The sequence below is a fragment of the Stomoxys calcitrans genome, chromosome 2 (genome assembly GCF_963082655.1).
Source record: "Stomoxys calcitrans chromosome 2, idStoCalc2.1, whole genome shotgun sequence".
Taxonomy (NCBI): domain Eukaryota; kingdom Metazoa; phylum Arthropoda; class Insecta; order Diptera; family Muscidae; genus Stomoxys; species Stomoxys calcitrans.
Window position 1 is genome coordinate 87082824 of NC_081553.1, and position 18850 is coordinate 87101673.

Sequence of the window (18850 nt, forward strand, 5' to 3'; positions counted from 1 at the left end):
AAAGTCGACATAGAAGAAAATTACCACTGAAGCTTCAAATGGAAAATCACCCAAAAATTCTGCAAGAGTATGGAAACGTATTTTAAAGCACTTAGCTCAAATCGTCAAAAATTGAGTACAGCTGTTTGAATCTACTAAACATGCAATTGGGAAATAGTAACATAAAGTCGATATAGAAGAAAACTATCATTAAAACTTACGATGGAAAATCTACCAAAAATTCCGCAAGAGTATGATGAAACGCCTTTTAAAGCACTTAGCTCAAATCGTCAAAAATTGCGAATCGCCATTTGAATCTACTACACATGTAATTCATTCATAACTTCTCGAATATTTATATCAAAGAAGCGTTTTAACTCAGCATCGTTACATGAATATCCCAAGATGTAGGAAAGGAACAAATTTTGTCACTTTGGAAGTACTTAAAATGCTTTTCTTTAAGAATAATTTCCAATTTATTTTGCTGGGAAAATTTCCTCATGATTTTTTGTGGAAAATCCTAGTTTTTACATTTCACAAATATTTAACTTTATTTTTTAATTTAAGTAGAAAAAATCATTTTCCCTACTTATTTCAATCAATGCCAAAAAAAAACATTTTGCAGACCTTGTCAGTTTTGTCTACTAATAGAGATTATCATAAAATTTATAAATTATTTTCCTCTGGTCGGCAAAGATACTAAATAATTTTTGGGTATTTTTTTGTTTTCTTGTATTCACTTTTCACACCATCATCCTGTTTAGGGATTAAGATGTGGAACAATGATGGGAGGAGGGTCAACAAATTAGATTTAAACCACAGAAATTACGTTAACCTAATGTCAAATGGCCAAAAGATAAATGTGGTGGCCCCTGTGGCCAAAATAATTAATAATCCAAATGAAATTGTGCTTAGACCTAATCTTGTGATATTAATTTAATATAAAGACCCCACAACATTATGTGTAATTATAGTTAATGAATTTAAAAAGAATTAACAAATAGAAAATGAGAAAATTCCGTCAAAGTGTAAGTGAACTGTCCCCAAAGCGCAAGTTGGGGTCTCTGGCCAAGAGAACCCCTCAGCCCATAAAATGAAATCACCACTAATGCACAATGACAAATCTAATTATCAAAAAACATAGAAGAAGAGCAGCAGAAAAGAAAAAGGCCAAATACGCACAAACACACGCGCATAGACTGTCACAAAACGTTATGTCTATATTAGTGCATTATACTTTGTCCTAAAGGCCTTGCAAAACAATGTGGTGTGGTTGCGAGTAGAGTTCACTGGAACGAATGTCACCACCACTACCTACCGAACCTAGCCTTATTATAAAGCAACCATATCCTAATATGCCGGCTGAGCTCCTGCAAAACGCCACAGTCCCATACAATGGCCCATGGATGTATTTAGGATAAGTATATAAAACAATTATGACCAACTTATATGAATGAGAACCAGTGAGTGAAGAGGAATAGGCATGAGTGTGTTGTGCCTGTGATTGAGGCTTAGAGTGTTTTTCCGTGTGTGTGTATGCGAATTTGCCCGTGTGTGTGTTTGCACTATCGTCCATGTTGTAAGAGCATCACAAACAAGCATATTGTTTTACGCACTAACAGCTTCGAATGACTCTTTAGACAATGTCCTTGCTTGACTGGTAGTTGTAGTGGTGGTGACGATGCGAGTGTGAGGTACATACTTACACATATGTCTCCTCTGTAAGTATAGGGAATCTAATATATGTGGACTTTGTTACAGTCTGTGGTCAGTGCATTACTCTGTACAAAACAAATGAACCTGGTTTATGTGCCTTGTAGATGGCAGGGAGGGATCGAGGTATTTGAAGTTGTAGTATGAAATATTGGTTGCACATTGATAAGATACGAATAGTATTATGCGCTCCAGATTTTCATGCTGTTTTAGTATATAGGTACCCCCACAGGCCTATTATTAGAAATCGGATGGTATCTTCATTCGTAAACTGTATCCATAAGCAGAGTTAATCAGATGGAAGAAACAAGTAAAAAAGAATAACGTTCGGCCGTGCCGAACTTTTGATACCCACCACCACGGATATATTTATTATCCTAATTTAATATAACACTACTATACCCATATTGATATCCAAATATAGACCCATCTTAATCATATTTAGTTCAGGTGCCGAGAAGCTTCATACAAGTAACAGTTCCAAATTTCAGCAAAATCGGGTAATAAGTACGCCGTTTATGCGACTAAATACTAAATTTCCCATGAACATTCCATGCAGTCCGATTAATGTTTAAGCTCAACGATAAGGGGCCTCCTTATTATTGCCGAGTCCGAATGGCGTGCCACGTAGCGACACCAATTGGTAGAGAAGTTTTAACATGGCACGATACCTCACAAATGGAGCCAGCATAAGTAAGGAGAAACCCAACGCTGAAAATTTTTCCGATATTCACGCCTGGATTTGAACCCACGCCTTCAGCGTCATAGGCGGAAGCCACGGTGGCCTCCAACTCCGTTTATGTGATTAATCCCTTAATCGGATGATCGATCTATATGACGGCTATATCAAAATATTGGGAGTCCTAGAGCAGCTCACTCTTTCAAATTTAAGCAAAATCTGAGAATAAATATGCGGTTATGGTCTTTAGACCTTAAAAGTGAAGATCGGTCTCTGTGGCAGCTATGTCCAAATATAGCTGCCATAAAGAATCAACCCAAATTGGAAAACATGCTAAAAGACTGAAGGTTGTCAGTAACGACTTTTGCTAAAGCTGTGGGGACATCGAAGAAGAAAAGACTGTAGAACACCTTCTGTGTGTGTGTGTCCCATTGGCAGTCAGAAAGAGTTGCACTTAAGGTTCTCATTTCTTTGAGAACCTGTCTGATTTATAGGATGTAAATGTATGCAACTTACTGGGCTTTTTCAAGCGATCTGGATGGTTCAACGGCAGGAACTAGAAGGGATTTTCCTTCCAGTTCCTGTTCCTGTGGTATCACAATGGACGAAAACATCTAAGTGAGTCTGATGGTAAACTGCCATTTAAACCAAACTTAACCTGGTACAACTCCCTGTTCCAAATTTCAGCGAAGTCGGGTAAAAAATGCGCCTGTTATAGGCCTAAGACCCAAAAACGTCCGATTGGTTGATATGGCAGCTATATCCAGAAATGAGGAGGTCACCGTAGCGCAGAGGTTAACATGTCCGCCTATGACGTTGAATGCCTGGGTTCGAATCCTAGCGAGACCATCGGAAAGAAATTCAACGGTGGTACAACTCCCTATTTCAAATTTCAGCAAAGTCGGGTAAAAAAATGCGCCTATTATAGGCCTAAGACCCAAAAACGGCCGATCGGTCGATATGGCAGCTATATCCAAAAATGTGGAGGCCACCGTAGCGAAGAGGTTAGCATGTCCGCCTATGACGCTGAACGCTTGGGTTCGAATCCTAGCGAGACCATCAGAAAAAAATTTTCAACGGTGGTTTTCCCCCTCCTAATGCTGGCAACATTTGTGAAGTAAAATGCCATGTAAAACTTCTCTCCAAAGAGGTGTCGCACTGCGGCACGCCGTTCGGACTCGGCTATAAAAAGGAGGCCCTTTATCATTGAGCTTAAAAAAACTTGAATATGTGAGAAGTTTGCCCCTGTTCCTTAGTGAAATGTTCATGGGCAAAATTTGCAATATCCAAAAATGTGCCGATCTAGACCATTTTGGATATCGGCGGGCTTAATAAAACTCACTCTGCTAAATTTCAGCGAAATCGGGTAATAAATGAGCCTGTTATAGGCCTAATACCCTATATCACCAAATCGGTCTATATGGCAGCTATATCCAAATATAGTCCGAAGTTGCCCGTTCAAGAACCTAACATGGCTGTAGATGTAATACGAATCTGTGCAAAATTTCAACTCGATGTCTCAATTTTTATACCCTCCACCATAGGATAGGGGGGTTCCAATTTCATCATTCTGTTTGTAACACCTCGAAATATGCGTCTGAGACCCCATAAAGTATATATATTCTTGATCGTCATGTCATTTTAAGTCGATCTTGCCATGTCCGTCCGTCCGTCCCTCTGTCTGTCGAAGGACGCTAACTTTCGAAGGAGGAAAGCTAGCCGCTTATAATTTTGCACAAATACCTTTTATTAGCGTAGGTCGGTCCATGTTTTGATATAGCCGCCATATAAACCGATTTTGGGTCTTGACTTCTTGAACCTCTAGAAGGCTTAATTCTCATCCGATTTCAATTAAATTTTGCACGTGGTGTTCTAGTATCATTTCCAACAACTGCGCTAGGTATGGTTCAAATCGATCCATGTTTTGATATAGCTGCCATATAAACCGATCTTGGGTCTTGATTTCTTGAGCCTCTAGAGGGCGCAATTCTTGTCCGATTTGACTGAAATTTTGCATGAGGTGATTTGTTTTGACTTCCAATACCTGTGCTAAGTATGGTTCAAATCGATCAATGTTTTGATATAGCTGTCATATAAACCGATTTTGGGTCTTGACTTCTTGAGCCTCTAGAGGGCGCAATTCTCGTCCGATTTGACTGAAAGTTTTTTAAGTAGTGTTTTGGTATCACTTCCAATAACTGTGCTAGGTATGGTTCAAATCGGTCCATGTTTTGATATAGCTGCCATATAAACAGATCTTGGGTCTTGACTTCTTGAGCCTCTAGAGGGCACAATTCTCATCCGATTTGGCAGAAATTTTGTACAACGGCTAGTCTAATGACTTTAAACATACGTGTCTAATATGGTGTGAATCCATCAATAGCTTGATACAGCTCCCATATAAACCTATCTCCCGATTTTGCTTCTTGAGCCCCTACAAGGCGCGATTCTTATCCGAATGAACTAAAATATTTCACAATGAGTTCTACAATGTTCGGCATTCATTTATGGTACTAATCGAATTATAACATAATATAGCTTCTAGAGCATAACAGTTCTTATTCAATTTTCTTTGTTTGCCTAGAAAGAGATACCGCGCTTAGAACTCGACAAATGCGATCCATGGTGGAGGATATATAAGATTCGGCCCGGCCGAATTTAGCACTCTCTTACTTGTTCAACTTAACCTAGCCTAGCCTAACCTATTCTAATCTAAAATTTAATTTTTTTACATTTTTATTTTTCATTTAGTTTCAATTCAAGTAACTTAGAACGTAGTAGCTATAATCTGGCACTACACTCGTTAGCAAATGCCAACTATTTCTTATTTGTCTGAATTATTTTTCTCTGGTATTCCGAGGAAAAAAAAACTCTCCTCAAAAAGTAGTGTTTTTGGGCAAACAAAAGACAAGATAGGACAAGTACCAGACGAAAAATGGAAAAATAATCTCAGTTATAGTAAATTAGACTTTAACACTAGAGCAGCATACATTAAAACACTATGAATGGCTAACAAACTTATTTGCAAAAACATATGTAAAGAAACATATTTACATGTATTGTATATGTGGAAACAAAAACACACACACACACACATAAATAGTGAGGGTTTATTATGGGCCGAAATTTGTGTGCTACCGCAGACAAACTGCGGATATACATATACTGGCCAAAACCGAAGAGTGTAGAATTTTTGCCAATTACGTTAAAACGGACAAAAGCACACAAAAAAGCGCATACAAAATCGTTAGGTTGTTAGTTTAACTCTTTTCATTAAGGACCAATAATTAAAAAAAAAATGGGATTTTGGATTAATCTGTAGCAGTTACAACTCAGAACACTAATAGTTTTAAATGACCCACAAGTTGTGGGTGGGAGTAAGTCAGTAAAGATAGTGTGACTGAGTTATTGGTATTTAATCACCTTTCCCAAAGTGTTTAAATGCAATATTGTAATGTACTTTCAGGCTTAAAAGATAACAAAAAACTTACAAAAATAATGAAGCAGACTCTATCCACACTTCCCTCTTCTGCTCTTTGTTTTATATACAGCATGCCAGTGTTATCCACTACATAGTCAACATGGTAGTATACTTCAAATAAAAAAGTTGTTATACGAGTATTTAATTGTTAGTCTATAGAACCACACTATACGCACTTACTTCAATAGCTCAAATATATTAAGAGACCATGTAAGAGAATCATCTCATATGTCTAACATTTTATAAGGGACAGACGTAATTGTTGGGGGAAAAAATAGCTTTTACAATTTGGAGCAAATGAAAGGTGGCCCTTACTGGATTAGATGATAACTATATATATACTATTGCATACTTACTAAGATAGCAAAAGACCATCTCTGTGATGTTATATGACCGAACGAATTAAATATCCCCCCAATGCTTCTTCTCCTATTTCCAATTACAAGTACCATACATTCTTAATTATTTAATGGACATTGACATTAGTGTTTGCTTTTTGGAGAATATTTTTGTATCACGAAATATGAGACAGCAAAATCAAAAAACAAAAAAAAAAAAAAAAAAAAACATTGCAGAAACTCAATCAATTTGGGGAGATACCACTCGAAAATATTGTTCATTATTTATTAGGGAAGTTTTAAAAACGTCAATAAAAGTAATATATCTAATGACACCATAAACGTTTTGAAGGCACTTGGGCACAAGAACATCAACAAGTAAAAAGGCGTTAAGTTCGGCCGGGCCGGACTTTGAATACCCATCAACTCGTGTATATATGTAAACCACATTTCGTTGAAATGCGGTGAAAAATGTATACCTTATGCCCCATCGCAGCTATATCGAAATATGTTCCGATTTAGACCAAATACTCAATTGGTTATAACAACATATTGGTCTTTTTAGTAGCTAAAAATAAAAATAAACCGATCTGAACCATATACGGTACGGATGTTGTAACGAACCACCACAACATTTTGTCAGTTAAGGCTATATCTTAAATCCGAATCAGAAAATTACACACATACAAAATGCTTGTTACACGAAGTAGGGACAGAAGTGCTAATATTGAAGCACAACCGAATGCTTCTAACGTGATAGATGAGAATGTTGCCCCTCCTGAAGAGGAAAATAGAGGTAGGAGCAGGACCTACTCCGCTACTATTCGCAGACAGATCGTGCTAGGGCACCATCTGCTAGTGACGAGAGAAGAAATGAAAGAAGAATCCGTTTATTGGTTTCAGAATCTATTTCTGAAATGCGTGATGAAATTTCGTCCTCTATTGCAAATGAACTCGAGAGATTAGTTCAGGGGTTGGATTTGAACAGAAGTGATACTGTACCTAATGAGAATATGAATCCAGTGATAAGATCTGGATCAGTCAGAAATACAGGCTTGGACACATTACAAGATAGTCCTGAGAAGATTATGAATACAATCCGTAATTGGAAGTTATCTTTCTCAGGTTTTAATAAGGATATACCAGTCGAAGAATTTATCTATAGGGTGAATATTATGACCACTAATACTCTAAATGGTAATTATGAATTATTATGCAAATATATTCATATTCTGTTTGAGCACAAGGCATTGGAATGGTATTGGAGATACCATCGGCAGAATGATGCTGTTGAATGGTCAGGGTTGTGTGCATCATTGAAGACTCAGTACAAGGATTCGTTCAACGATTTCGATCTGAAGGACGATATCCGACGCAGGAGGCAGAGACACAATGAGACCTTTGATGAATTCTATGACTCCATAATGTCTATAGCCGATCGACTTCGGGTGCCCATGACAGATGAGGAAGTAGAGCCCGTGTGGTGGTTCGTTACAATGTCGAAAAGCCTAACATAAGTCACTGTGTCAAATTTCAGTGAAATCGGATTATAAATGCGCCTTTTATGGGCCCAAAACTTTAAATCTAATCCGTTTTGGCCCATTTGCAATCCATTACGATCTACATCAGTGATAAGTATCTGTGCAAAATTTAAAGCGGCTAGCTTTACCCGTTCGATCGCTTTCGTGATTTCGACAGACGGACGGACGGATGGACGGACGGACGGGGGGATGGACGGACGGGGGGATGGATAGACGGACGGACGGACATGGCTAGTTAAATTTCCATCGCTTTCGTGATTTCGACAGACGGACGTACGGATGGACGGACGGGGGGATGGACGGACGGGGGGATGGACGGACGGACGGACGGACGGGGGGATGGACGGACGGACGGATGGACGGACGGACGGATGGACGGACGGACGGATGGACGGACGGACGGGGGGATGGACGGACGGACGGGGGGATGGACGGACGGACGGACATGGCTAGTTAAATTTCGTTTACAACACATCGAAGTATCCATTTCCGACCTTATATTGGGATGCCCAAAAAGTAATTGTCGGTAATATAGTAGTAATATAGTCGGCGTTGACAAATTTTTTCAACGTCTTGTGACTCTGTAATTGCCTTATTTCTTCTGTCAGTTATCAGCTGTTACTTTTAGCTTGCTTTAGAAAAAAAGTGCACAAAATTTTGTTTACATTTGTTTGTTTGGCGTCAATTTTAATATGGGTACCACATGTATTGAAAGAAATTCATTTAACAAACCGAATCAACGCTTGTGATATGCACCTTAAACGCAATGAATTCGATCCGTTTTTAAAACGAATCATAACTGGAGATGAAAAATGGATTGTTTACAACAAAGTTAGTCGGAAACGATCATGGTCCAAGCATGGTGAACCAGCTCAAACCACTTCAAAGGCTGATATCCACCAAAAGAAGGTTATGCTGTCTGTTTGGTGGGATTGGAAGGGTGTGGTATATTTTGAGCTGCTTCCAAAGAACCAAACGATTAATTCGGATGTTTACTGTCAACAATTGGACAAATTGAATACAGCCGTCAAGGAGAAGCGACCAGAATTGGTCAATCGTAAAGGTGTCATATTCCACCAGGACAACGCTAGACCGCACACATCTTTGGTCACTCGCCAAAAACTGAGTGAGCTTGGCTGGGAACTTTTGATGCATCCACCATATAGCCCTGACCTTGCACCATCAGACTACCATTTATTTCGATCTTTGCAGAACTCCTTAAATGGTAAAACTTTCGGCAATGATGAGGCTATAAAATCTCACTTGGTTCAGTTTTTTGCAGATAAAGGCCAGAAGTGGCAAAAGGTTATCAAACAAAATGGCAATTATATATTTGATTAAATTTCATTCTAAGTTTAATTAAAAATGCACTTACTTTTTTTTAAAAAATCCGCAATTACTTTTTAGGCAACCCAATATTATATTTTCAAAATTCAAAGACGATCGATCCATGTTAGTCCGTCCACGTCTCCCTCTGGCTTTCCATCTGTCTGTTGAATTCAAGCTGTAGTCGTTGCACAAATACTTTTTGTATAGGCAGTTCGAAAATGGTCCATATCGGACTTTTGCTTTATATAGCCCCCATAAGGACCGATCTTACGATTTAAGTTAGTGGGCCCATAGAAGGCGCATTTGTTAAACGATTTCGCACAAATTTGGTACAGTGAGCTGTATGAGGCTTTCCAACATCCCTATTTAATATGGCCGAGATCGGTCCATATTTGCTATTTATGCGGATATTCCGGTTTAAGTAATGGGACCAATAAAAGGCGGACAGTGGATATAGTTAACATATTGACCACTCTCCCGTTTAATGATTTAAGACAATAAAATATGCCGTCCCTGTCAAGTTTAGTCCAGAACAAACTATATTTCGATATAGCTGCAAACTTTTCATAAATGGTGTATTTTTACAGGGCTTGACGTCATGAAGTTAATATATATCCCAGGTGGTGTGTAACCAAAGATGGGTACGGCTTTAATACGTCTTTACTAGCCATCATTTTGTGAAAGCCAATATATTTCCCATAGGGCACATTACAGCAAATAGTACTTTTTAGGATGCCAACACCCACTCTATAACTAATTTCTTCAAAATCAAAAGTAAACAGATGTCATTTTTCAAAAAAAAAAAAAAAAAAATTAATAAAAATTTTATTTTTCATTTTATTTGCAGAACTTCCTGACAAGCGACCTCTACTGTTTACCGAACAAACTCGTTATGAGCCAGGTGATGTCCTAAGAGCCAATTGCAGTACTCCTCCATCCAGACCCAGAGCAGAGCTTAAATTTACTATAAATAATATGGTGGTAAGTGAAGAGTTGTAATTTTAACCATTATTCGCATGTCGGATGTGACTTTACAAAACATTTTCCCATACCAAAACCATTCCCTTTGCAGTTGGGTTTTTTTTTATTTCTACTATTAGCTTTGTTACATGCCCATCAATCATAAAGCAAAGTTTTATGTCGAAATTTATCAAATGTATAGCAGTTCCAGCGAAAATTTACTGACGTCTATTTATTTTATTTTTTTATTTTCTTGGTTGTTTTTTTTTTTGTGTTTCTTTCTTTGTTTTTTTGTCTTTGAAGCAAAGTCTAGGAAAAGTTTATGAGCTCATAAAAAAAATGTCTTTAAACGTGACCAAATAGAAATATGAAACGTCTTTTATCTCTCGCATCAATTTGCAAGGCAAGACAAACAAACATCTACTTCCATTCATTGAAAGAACAAATTTAATATTTAGAGCAGTTGAAAACAAATTTTCTTGGGAATGTCTTGAAAAATTGAATAAGCAAAGCCATTTGTAAATAATAAAATATGCAAAATAAAAAATGTCCCGAATGAGAGTTCTAATTTTAGTTCGTTTTGCACCCACCGCCACCCCCTTAAAAGTAGGAGAGTAGATTTAATAATTCAAAGTTTTTTTTTTCCTTTTGGAAAACTATTCTATCTTTGGTGAGTGCTCTAAAGTAGTGAATGAATGAAAGACTGATTCCATTATAAATTCCAAGAAAGGTAAATTTATTTAGTTAATGTAGGTGAAGAAAGTGATTTAGTTTGGAAATATTTCGTGGAAAGAAGTTTTCATTTAGTTTGTTTTATTAAGCTGGGACGTGAAGTTGCAGTAAGAGGATCAAAGAGCAAAATTTTTACAAAATTTGTCAAAAAGATGAATTTTCAATAAAATTTGCTCCCAGAACTAAATTTAAAGAATTTTTTCTTCAAAGACAAAATATCTGTGAAGTTCTTTCAAAAGACAATTTTTTTTTGGGATCTTCTCTAAAAAGCAAATTTTGTAGAATTTTTCTCAGCAGACATTTCTATGAAATTTTCTCTAAAGATATTTCTTTGAAATGTTCTCTGAAGGCAAAATTTCTATGAAATTTTCTCTAACGACCAAAATTTTTCTTCTAATTTTTTCCAAACAAAAAATTCCTCTTAATTTCAAATGGCTTAACTGCGATGAAATTTTTCCTGAAGGCTTTAAGACTTGAAGACTTAAAACTTTCCCTAAAGACAAAATTTCCACAAAGTTTTATCTGAGGACAAAAATATTCATGAAGTTCTCGCTAAAGACCTCTTGTATCCAGTTTTTCAATAAGAACGCTGTAAAAGTCTTTTTTTAATAAAACCATAACGGTTGTGGATATCAAGCAAATTCTTTATTTTTGTGAAAGTATGTTCGATGACATTATTTGTGAAACTCTATTTCTTTTACATGCCAACCACGGGCTCGCTTGCTGAACCCAATTTTCAACGGTTTTTAAGCATAAATCGACCGATACTGCTGAAATTTCGCGTTCGCTCTTCATAGGAAGTTCATCAATCGTCGCTGGCTTGTTGGCATGGACCAAAGACTTGACGTAGCCACACAGGAAATAGTCTAAAGGCGTCAAATCACATGACTGAGACGGCCAATCGACTGAACCATTTTATGAGAAAACACCTTCTCCAAACTTGGTTTCCACAAAATTCAGTGTGACATTCGCTGTATAGCTTGTGGGGCCATCCTGTTGGGACAACATATCCTCCAAGTCCATATCATCCAATTGGGGTTAAACATATTCTGTTATCATTAAACTGTAGCGATTTCTATTCACAGTAACGTGCTGGTCTAAATCATCACGAAAGAAGTACGTCCCAATGACGCCGCCGGCCCCTAAACCGCACCAAACCGTTATTTAATTTTTTCGTGATGCAATGGTGACTTATGGAGTACGTGCGGATTGCTGTCTGACCAATCACGCATATTTAGCTTATTGACGAAGTCAGTCAGCCAGAAATGAGTCTCATCCTTGAATATGATTTTTCGTTGAAAATGGGAATCATGTTGAAGTTGTCCAATTCACAATCATACAACGCTTTTGGTGATCAAGAGGCTTCAACTCTTGCGCCAATTTGATCTTGTGAGGATGTAGGCCAAGATCTTTTTGCAAAATTCGCCACAACGACGTCACAGAGATGCCCAACGCTTCAGAACGACATGTGAGAGACACATTTGGGGTTTCTTCCACTGAAGCCTCAGCGGCAGCAATATTCTTGACACTATGGGCACTTCTTTGTCTCACTGGCACGGGAACATTATGTACTAAGCCTGTAGATTCAAATTTTACCACTAGACGCTCAATTATGGTCTGGTAGGACGATAATGACGACCATAAATTGGACGTACAGCTCTTAACCTTGAGTCCACTTATTCCGAATTTTTGTAGTTTGTTAGGTTAGGTTTGGTTGAAAAGAGGATGCGGATATTAATCCGCCCCATGCCACTATGGACATACACCTAAGCCAGTATTCAGCCTGTTGTGCACTCTGAATACAAAAAAAGTAACCTGGAAAAAGAAAATCTAAGATAGGAATTCCCTACTACTTGTATCAGAAAGCCGGTCAAAAGCTTTTAAGCAACATCACACGTTTTGCCTTACTTTTTTAAATTCTTTGCTGTATTATTCTTTGAATAGAAAGCATTGAGCGAAATGGTCTATAGCCGGACAATATCCTGCAATGCCATCTTATATAGATTTTAAGACCAACAAGTAAAAAGGCCTTAAGTTCGGCCGTCCGGACTTTGGGCAAATTTTTCACATATCGGCTATAAAAGGGTCCTCCCTTCTATAGCCGAGTCCGAACGGATTGCCGCAGTGCGACATCTCTTCGGAGAGAAGTTTAACACAGCATAGTACCTCACAAATGTTGCCAGCATTAGAAGGGGAAAACCACCGCTGAAAATTTTTTTCTAATGGTCTCGCCAGGATTCGAACCCAGGCGTTCAGCGTCATAGGCGGACATGCTAACCTCTGCGCTACGGTGGCCTCCGAACCTTTCTACATAATCCGCTGAAAAGTACACAACTTATGCCCCTATAGCAGCTATATCGGAATATGGTCCGATTTGGACCAAATTCGGCACGGACATTGAGTGGTCTAATAAGTAAAAATCATTGTTCAATTTTGTAGGACAAAATATTGGTCTTTTTGGTAGCTTTATCCAAATATAGACCGATCTGAAGCATATACGACACAGATGTCGAAAAGCCTAATATAAGCCACTTAGTCGAATTTCAGCGAAATCGGATTATAAATTTGCTTTAAATCGAGAGTTCGGTCTATATGACAGCTATATCCAAATCTAAACCGATCTGGGCCAAATTGCATAGGGATGTCGAAGGGCCTAACACAAGTCCCTGTTCCAAATTTCGACGAAATCGGACAGTAAATGCGTTTTATGGAGCTTAGACCCTAAATCGAGAGATCGGTCTATATGACAGCTATATTCAAATATGGACCGATCCGGGCCAAATTGAAGAAAGATATCAAAGGCCCTAATACATTACTGTGCAAAATTTCGGCCGAAAACCTATATGACAGCTATTTCCAAATCTGGTCCGATCTGGACCAAACCAAACGAAGGATGTCGAAGGGCTTAACACAACTCACTGTCCTGAATTTCGGCGAAATCGGACAATAAATGCACCTATTATGGGCCCAAAACTTTAAATCGAGAAATAGGTCTATGTGGCAGCTATATCCAAATCTAGACCGATTAAGGCCAAATTAAAGAATGATATCGAGTGGCCTAACAGAACTCAAATGCCAATTTCGCCCATGAACATTCCACTAAGGAACAGGGGCAAACAGAACTCACAGTCCAAAATTTCAACAAAATCGGATAATAAATATGGCTTTTATGGGTCTTAGACCTGATATCGGCGGATCGGGGCTATATCAAGATATAGTCTGATATAGCCCATCTTCGAACTTAACCTGCCAAGAACAAAAAAAAAAATCTTTGGAAAGTTTCAGCTCAATATTTTTAAAGAGTGTAGCGTGATTTCAACAGACAGACGGACGGACACACCGACTGTGTGTTATAAGAATACTTCATTTCCCTAACATCGTCTTCTTCTTGATATTCCTTTTTATGTCATCTAGTCATTTTCCGGCTAGCCTTAAAATAGCTCAAGTGAAGCATAACTAATAAAATTTCGAGATATTTTAATTTAACTTTCAACTTCGACCACCAGTAATCTTCTTTATACTCTTCTGTGGAATGCACACAATGGCATGAAAGAGGGCAACTACTGCTAAGAAAAAAAAAGAACACCGAACTTTAAGAGTAATCCCACTCAATAGGATTGCATCATTTATCTTGAGATTTGAATTATTATCAAGGACAACGCCTTCGAATAACTTCAAGTCGAGCGCACACACAAAAGGAGAGAACAACGAAATCCTGTAGTGCCCCCAGAATTGTATGTCTGTCGATGGGATGGCACAAATAGTGATGCTAGGTGTTGACCATTGAGGCATGTCTTCCTAGGGCGAATAGAATAAAAGGAAGTACAAATAAAACTTGAAGCTTCACCACAAACACCCGCACGCACACACACACACACACGGACACGTCGAATCCTTTGTATTATTTTCTTGGCCTATTACCTACTCAAGGATTATGCCATGCACACAATGTGCCAGCAAGCACAAGGACAACATGTTTCAAGTGTCCTATTATCCTTTGCGACAAGTAGCCCCGGGGGAAACTTAACTCATGGTGACATGAAGAGCACCATCTCACAAATTGATAGTGAGGTAAGGAAACTACTACACGGAGAGATAAAAGGATGAATGGAGAAAACTTAAATGGAATAGTCTACGAAATGCAACTGGCCAGGGCAACAAAAAAAAAAAAAACAGGACCAGCATTATTAGGACTTGGTGAAAGGCCACACAGAAAATCGCCCCCAAGGAGTTTAGAATTCCTGCCAATGGATTATAGTGATACGTTATGCTCAGGATTTCTTTCTATTTGAAGTATTTTTAAGTTGCACTTGGTATACATGGCTGCGTAGCAAAGAATGCAATCTGACCACGAACACAACAACCATCATATTTACCAGAAAAGTTGGTGGGGGGGGGGGGGGCAAAGCAAAAATCTCTTAAAGCCAACTAAGAAAGTGACAACGTGACTTCTGACATTCACAAATTATGCTTGAACGCCTTCTTAGGTATTTTGGCCATTTGATTTTCACGTCTAACATCCCATCCACTCAAGCTGGCCATGTAGAAAATTGTAACACCTTTCGTTTCTTAACATTTTTATGAAATTCCAAAAATATTTTTCTTTCTCGCCAAAATATAAACCTGTATGGGGGACATGTGTAAATGTTTACACCATGTTGAAGAGAATATCTTGCCACAGGGTGCTGCTAGATATTGGTCTTGTACGGTTTGAGTTGACTACCGGTATGTAATATGTTCAAATTGACCTTGTACCGGAGCTGGTGGAAAGCCAAATATTTGAAATTCTTTCATACAATAATTGAATACAGGAAGCAAGCAAGCATTGACAAATAGACGAAAGAAGAGAATTTAATATTTGCAGAGGAAATTTTCCTAGGAATATAATAAAAATTCTTTAAGTTGATGGAGTCTTTTTTCCAATGTTTAAATATATTCTTTCAGATTGGGTTACAAGTTGCTACGCTCGCAAATCGTAGTGTTTTGATTACACAAGGTGATAAAATTATAGCAAAATGGTGTTTTTCAGTTCTCTATAAAATAGCGAATTTGAAAGCATTGAGTAAAGCACATTTAGACAATAAAATTCTGTACAATTTTTTTTATTTATAAAAAGGACATTAGCACGAAATGGTCCTATCTTATTTTGTAGAACACGAGATTTCGAAGATGGGTGCGCCGATTTAACCAAATTTTTTTGCAATCTTATGAAACCTAAGAACACCAACTTGGTGTCAATCTGAGGGGAACACCCCACCCAACCCACCTAAACAAACAAGTTTACCAATTAGGAAAATATGGAAGTCTATTGAACAGTAGAGTACGATTTCCTTATCAACATTAGGGCCCAGAAAAGTAGAGTCCACACTAACGCAAAAAACCACCCGCGTCAAAATGATACTCATATGAAAGGTCGTTGAGAATAGAGCACAAATTTATATTAATACTGGCCGAAAAGGGGCCCGCTCTGCTGCGCCCTGTTTAACTCTCTAATATCTTTTATGAGCGGGGACACTTCGCCCTGAATGCGGATATCGAATTCGTGTCATTGTAGCCTCTAACGCTGAAAGCGTTATAATCCTGACGAGATCACCGGACAAAGCGGTGTTTCTCCCCTCTTAATGTTGGCGACATTTGCGAGGTACAATACCATGCAAGGTCATTTACAAAATTTTCCCCCAAGAGGTGTCGCACTGCGGGCTGTTGTTCGAACCCGGCTATAAAACAGGTCCCTTATCATTGGGTATAATCTTGAATCGTAAAGCTCTCATTGATGTGTGAGAATTTGCCCTTCTCAGTTCCTGGTGGTAATGTTCTTACTTGGGGTAATGTTCTCATTAGGGGAGGGATGGCGCCTCCGACATTTCGACTCAAATATGGATATCAAATTCGTGCTGCACTCCCAAGTCCCTTTAATTTGAGCCCCATATTGCCACGGCCGGTAAATATGAACCCTTTGGAGGATGTTTTGGGGCTGAGGAGGCCACCGGCACTTTGCACTGAAATTAGATATCAAATTCGTTCTTTATTTCCAACGGAAATGAAGTTCAGTTTAGGGGGTGCTTTAGGGAGTACCCCAAAACACTTGGCTCCAAAATTGAATATCAAATTGGTTTTATACCCACAAATACCTTTCATTTGTGTCCCATATTGTCATAATGGGTCAAATAACCCATTTGACGTATGTTTAGAAGAAAAAGCGCCACCTAGACTTGAACGCAGATTTTAATGTCATATTCGTAATCTACTCCCTAATAACTTTTATTTGAGTCCAATATAGCCATGGTCGGCTAATATGCCCATTTGGGAGTATTTGGGGGTGGGCGACCTCCCATTACTTGGACCTAATGTTTTATGCCATATTTATAAACCACTGCCTAATGCTTTTCATTTGAGTCCCATATTGAGATATGGAGTTTTGGAGTTAGGCGGTCCCGTTGGGTAATTGGATCCAAATTTTAATACCATATTCGTTTTCTGGTCTCCAATACCTTTCACTTAATTTCTCATTGTGCCCATCAGACCACTTTCGGATATGGGTGGCGTTTTTGGGGTAAGGGGGAGGGTCCGCCTCCACCCGATATCTAAAAATTATATAGCCTATGTTTCCATCCAGACAACCGTACACAATCTATGAAAATCGGTTAAGCTAAGTATCATATAGTCATAATCCTAATCCTCCTATACTTCGATCTGATTTTGTATGCCAAATTCGAAATCTACTCCCGAATACCTTTCATTTGAGCCCCATATTGAAAAGAACGTCCAATATGTCTGTTTGAGGGAGTTTTGGGTTGGGGCGGCCCTATGGGTACTTACACTAACATTTTAATACCATATTCGTATTTTTCTCTCCAATACTTTTCATTTAATACCTTTATCTTCCCGATCACTTTTGTTCCACTTTTGATTTTGGGTTGTGTTTTTGGCATAAGGGGGAGGGTCTCTCCCCCTTCCGATACCGAAAAAATATATAGTCTATGTTTCTTTCCAGACCAACCTACACAATATGCGAAAATTTCGAAAAAATCGGTTCTGCCGTTTTACAGTCTATACGGAATAAACAAACCGAGTCCCATATATCCGTGATTTGCTTATGTGCCCAGTTTGGGAGTTTTTGTGGGGTGGGGTGACCCCGTATACTTCGACATGAATTTGCATGTGAGATTCGTTTTATACTCCCGCATACTTTTCATTTGATACCCATATTGTCCCTATCGGTCCACTTTTGATTTTGGTTGGTGTTTTTGGGGAAACAGTGGGGGGTCCGCCCCCTTCCGTTATCAATAATTTATAAAGCCTATTCCTATTTTCTGACCATATTCGTAATCTACTCCCGAATACCTTTCATTTGAGTCCCACATTGTCATGATCATCAAATAAACCTATTTTAAGGGGGTTTGGGGCTGGGGCGGCCCCCCAAGTACTTGCACCCAATTTTTGTTATGAAATTCGTACTCGACTCTTGAATACCTCTTATTTGAATCCCATATTGTCCAGATTGGTTCACTTTTATTTTTGGGTAGTGCTTTTGGAGTAAGGGGGAGAGTCCGCCCCCCTCCCGGTATCAAAAAATTATATTGTCAATGTTTCATTTCAGACCAACCTACACACTCTATGAAAATTTCAAGGTAATCGGCTCAGCCGTTTTTGAGTCTATACGGAACAAACCGACAAACACAAATAGAATTTTATATATAAGATTGGAGGACAGACATCTGAGATCATCTTATCTCCAACAGACATGTAGATCGATAGCGAATCAAATAACAGCTCTTTAAGAGTAGTGTACGAATCTGACATAATAAATTTGCTCCACAAACATACCCAAGGGCCAATAGGCCGGTCAAGACAATAATGGACTCAAGAGGAATTTAATATTGGGTTGCCCAAAAAGTAATTGCGGATTTTTTAAAAGAAAGTAATTGCATTTTTAATAAAACTTAGAATGAACTTTAATCAAATATACTTTTTTTACACTTTTTTTTTAAAGCAAGCTAAAAGTAACAGCTGATAACTGACAGAAGAAAGAATACAATTACAGAGTCACAAGCTGTGAAAAGATTTGTCAACGCCGACTATATGAAAAATCCGCAAT

General features: G+C 38.4%; 1 protein-coding gene across 1 annotated transcript in view; it reads left to right on the top strand.

Annotated features, from left to right (window-relative positions):
* The window catches only part of LOC106091348 (uncharacterized), a 368801-nt gene that overhangs the window by 223009 nt on the left and 126942 nt on the right, over positions 1 to 18850 (top strand). Inside the window, exon 5 of the mRNA XM_059363513.1 lies at positions 9908 to 10041. Coding sequence (XP_059219496.1) covers positions 9908 to 10041 — 134 coding nt within the window. The remainder of the gene's footprint in view (positions 1 to 9907; positions 10042 to 18850) is intronic.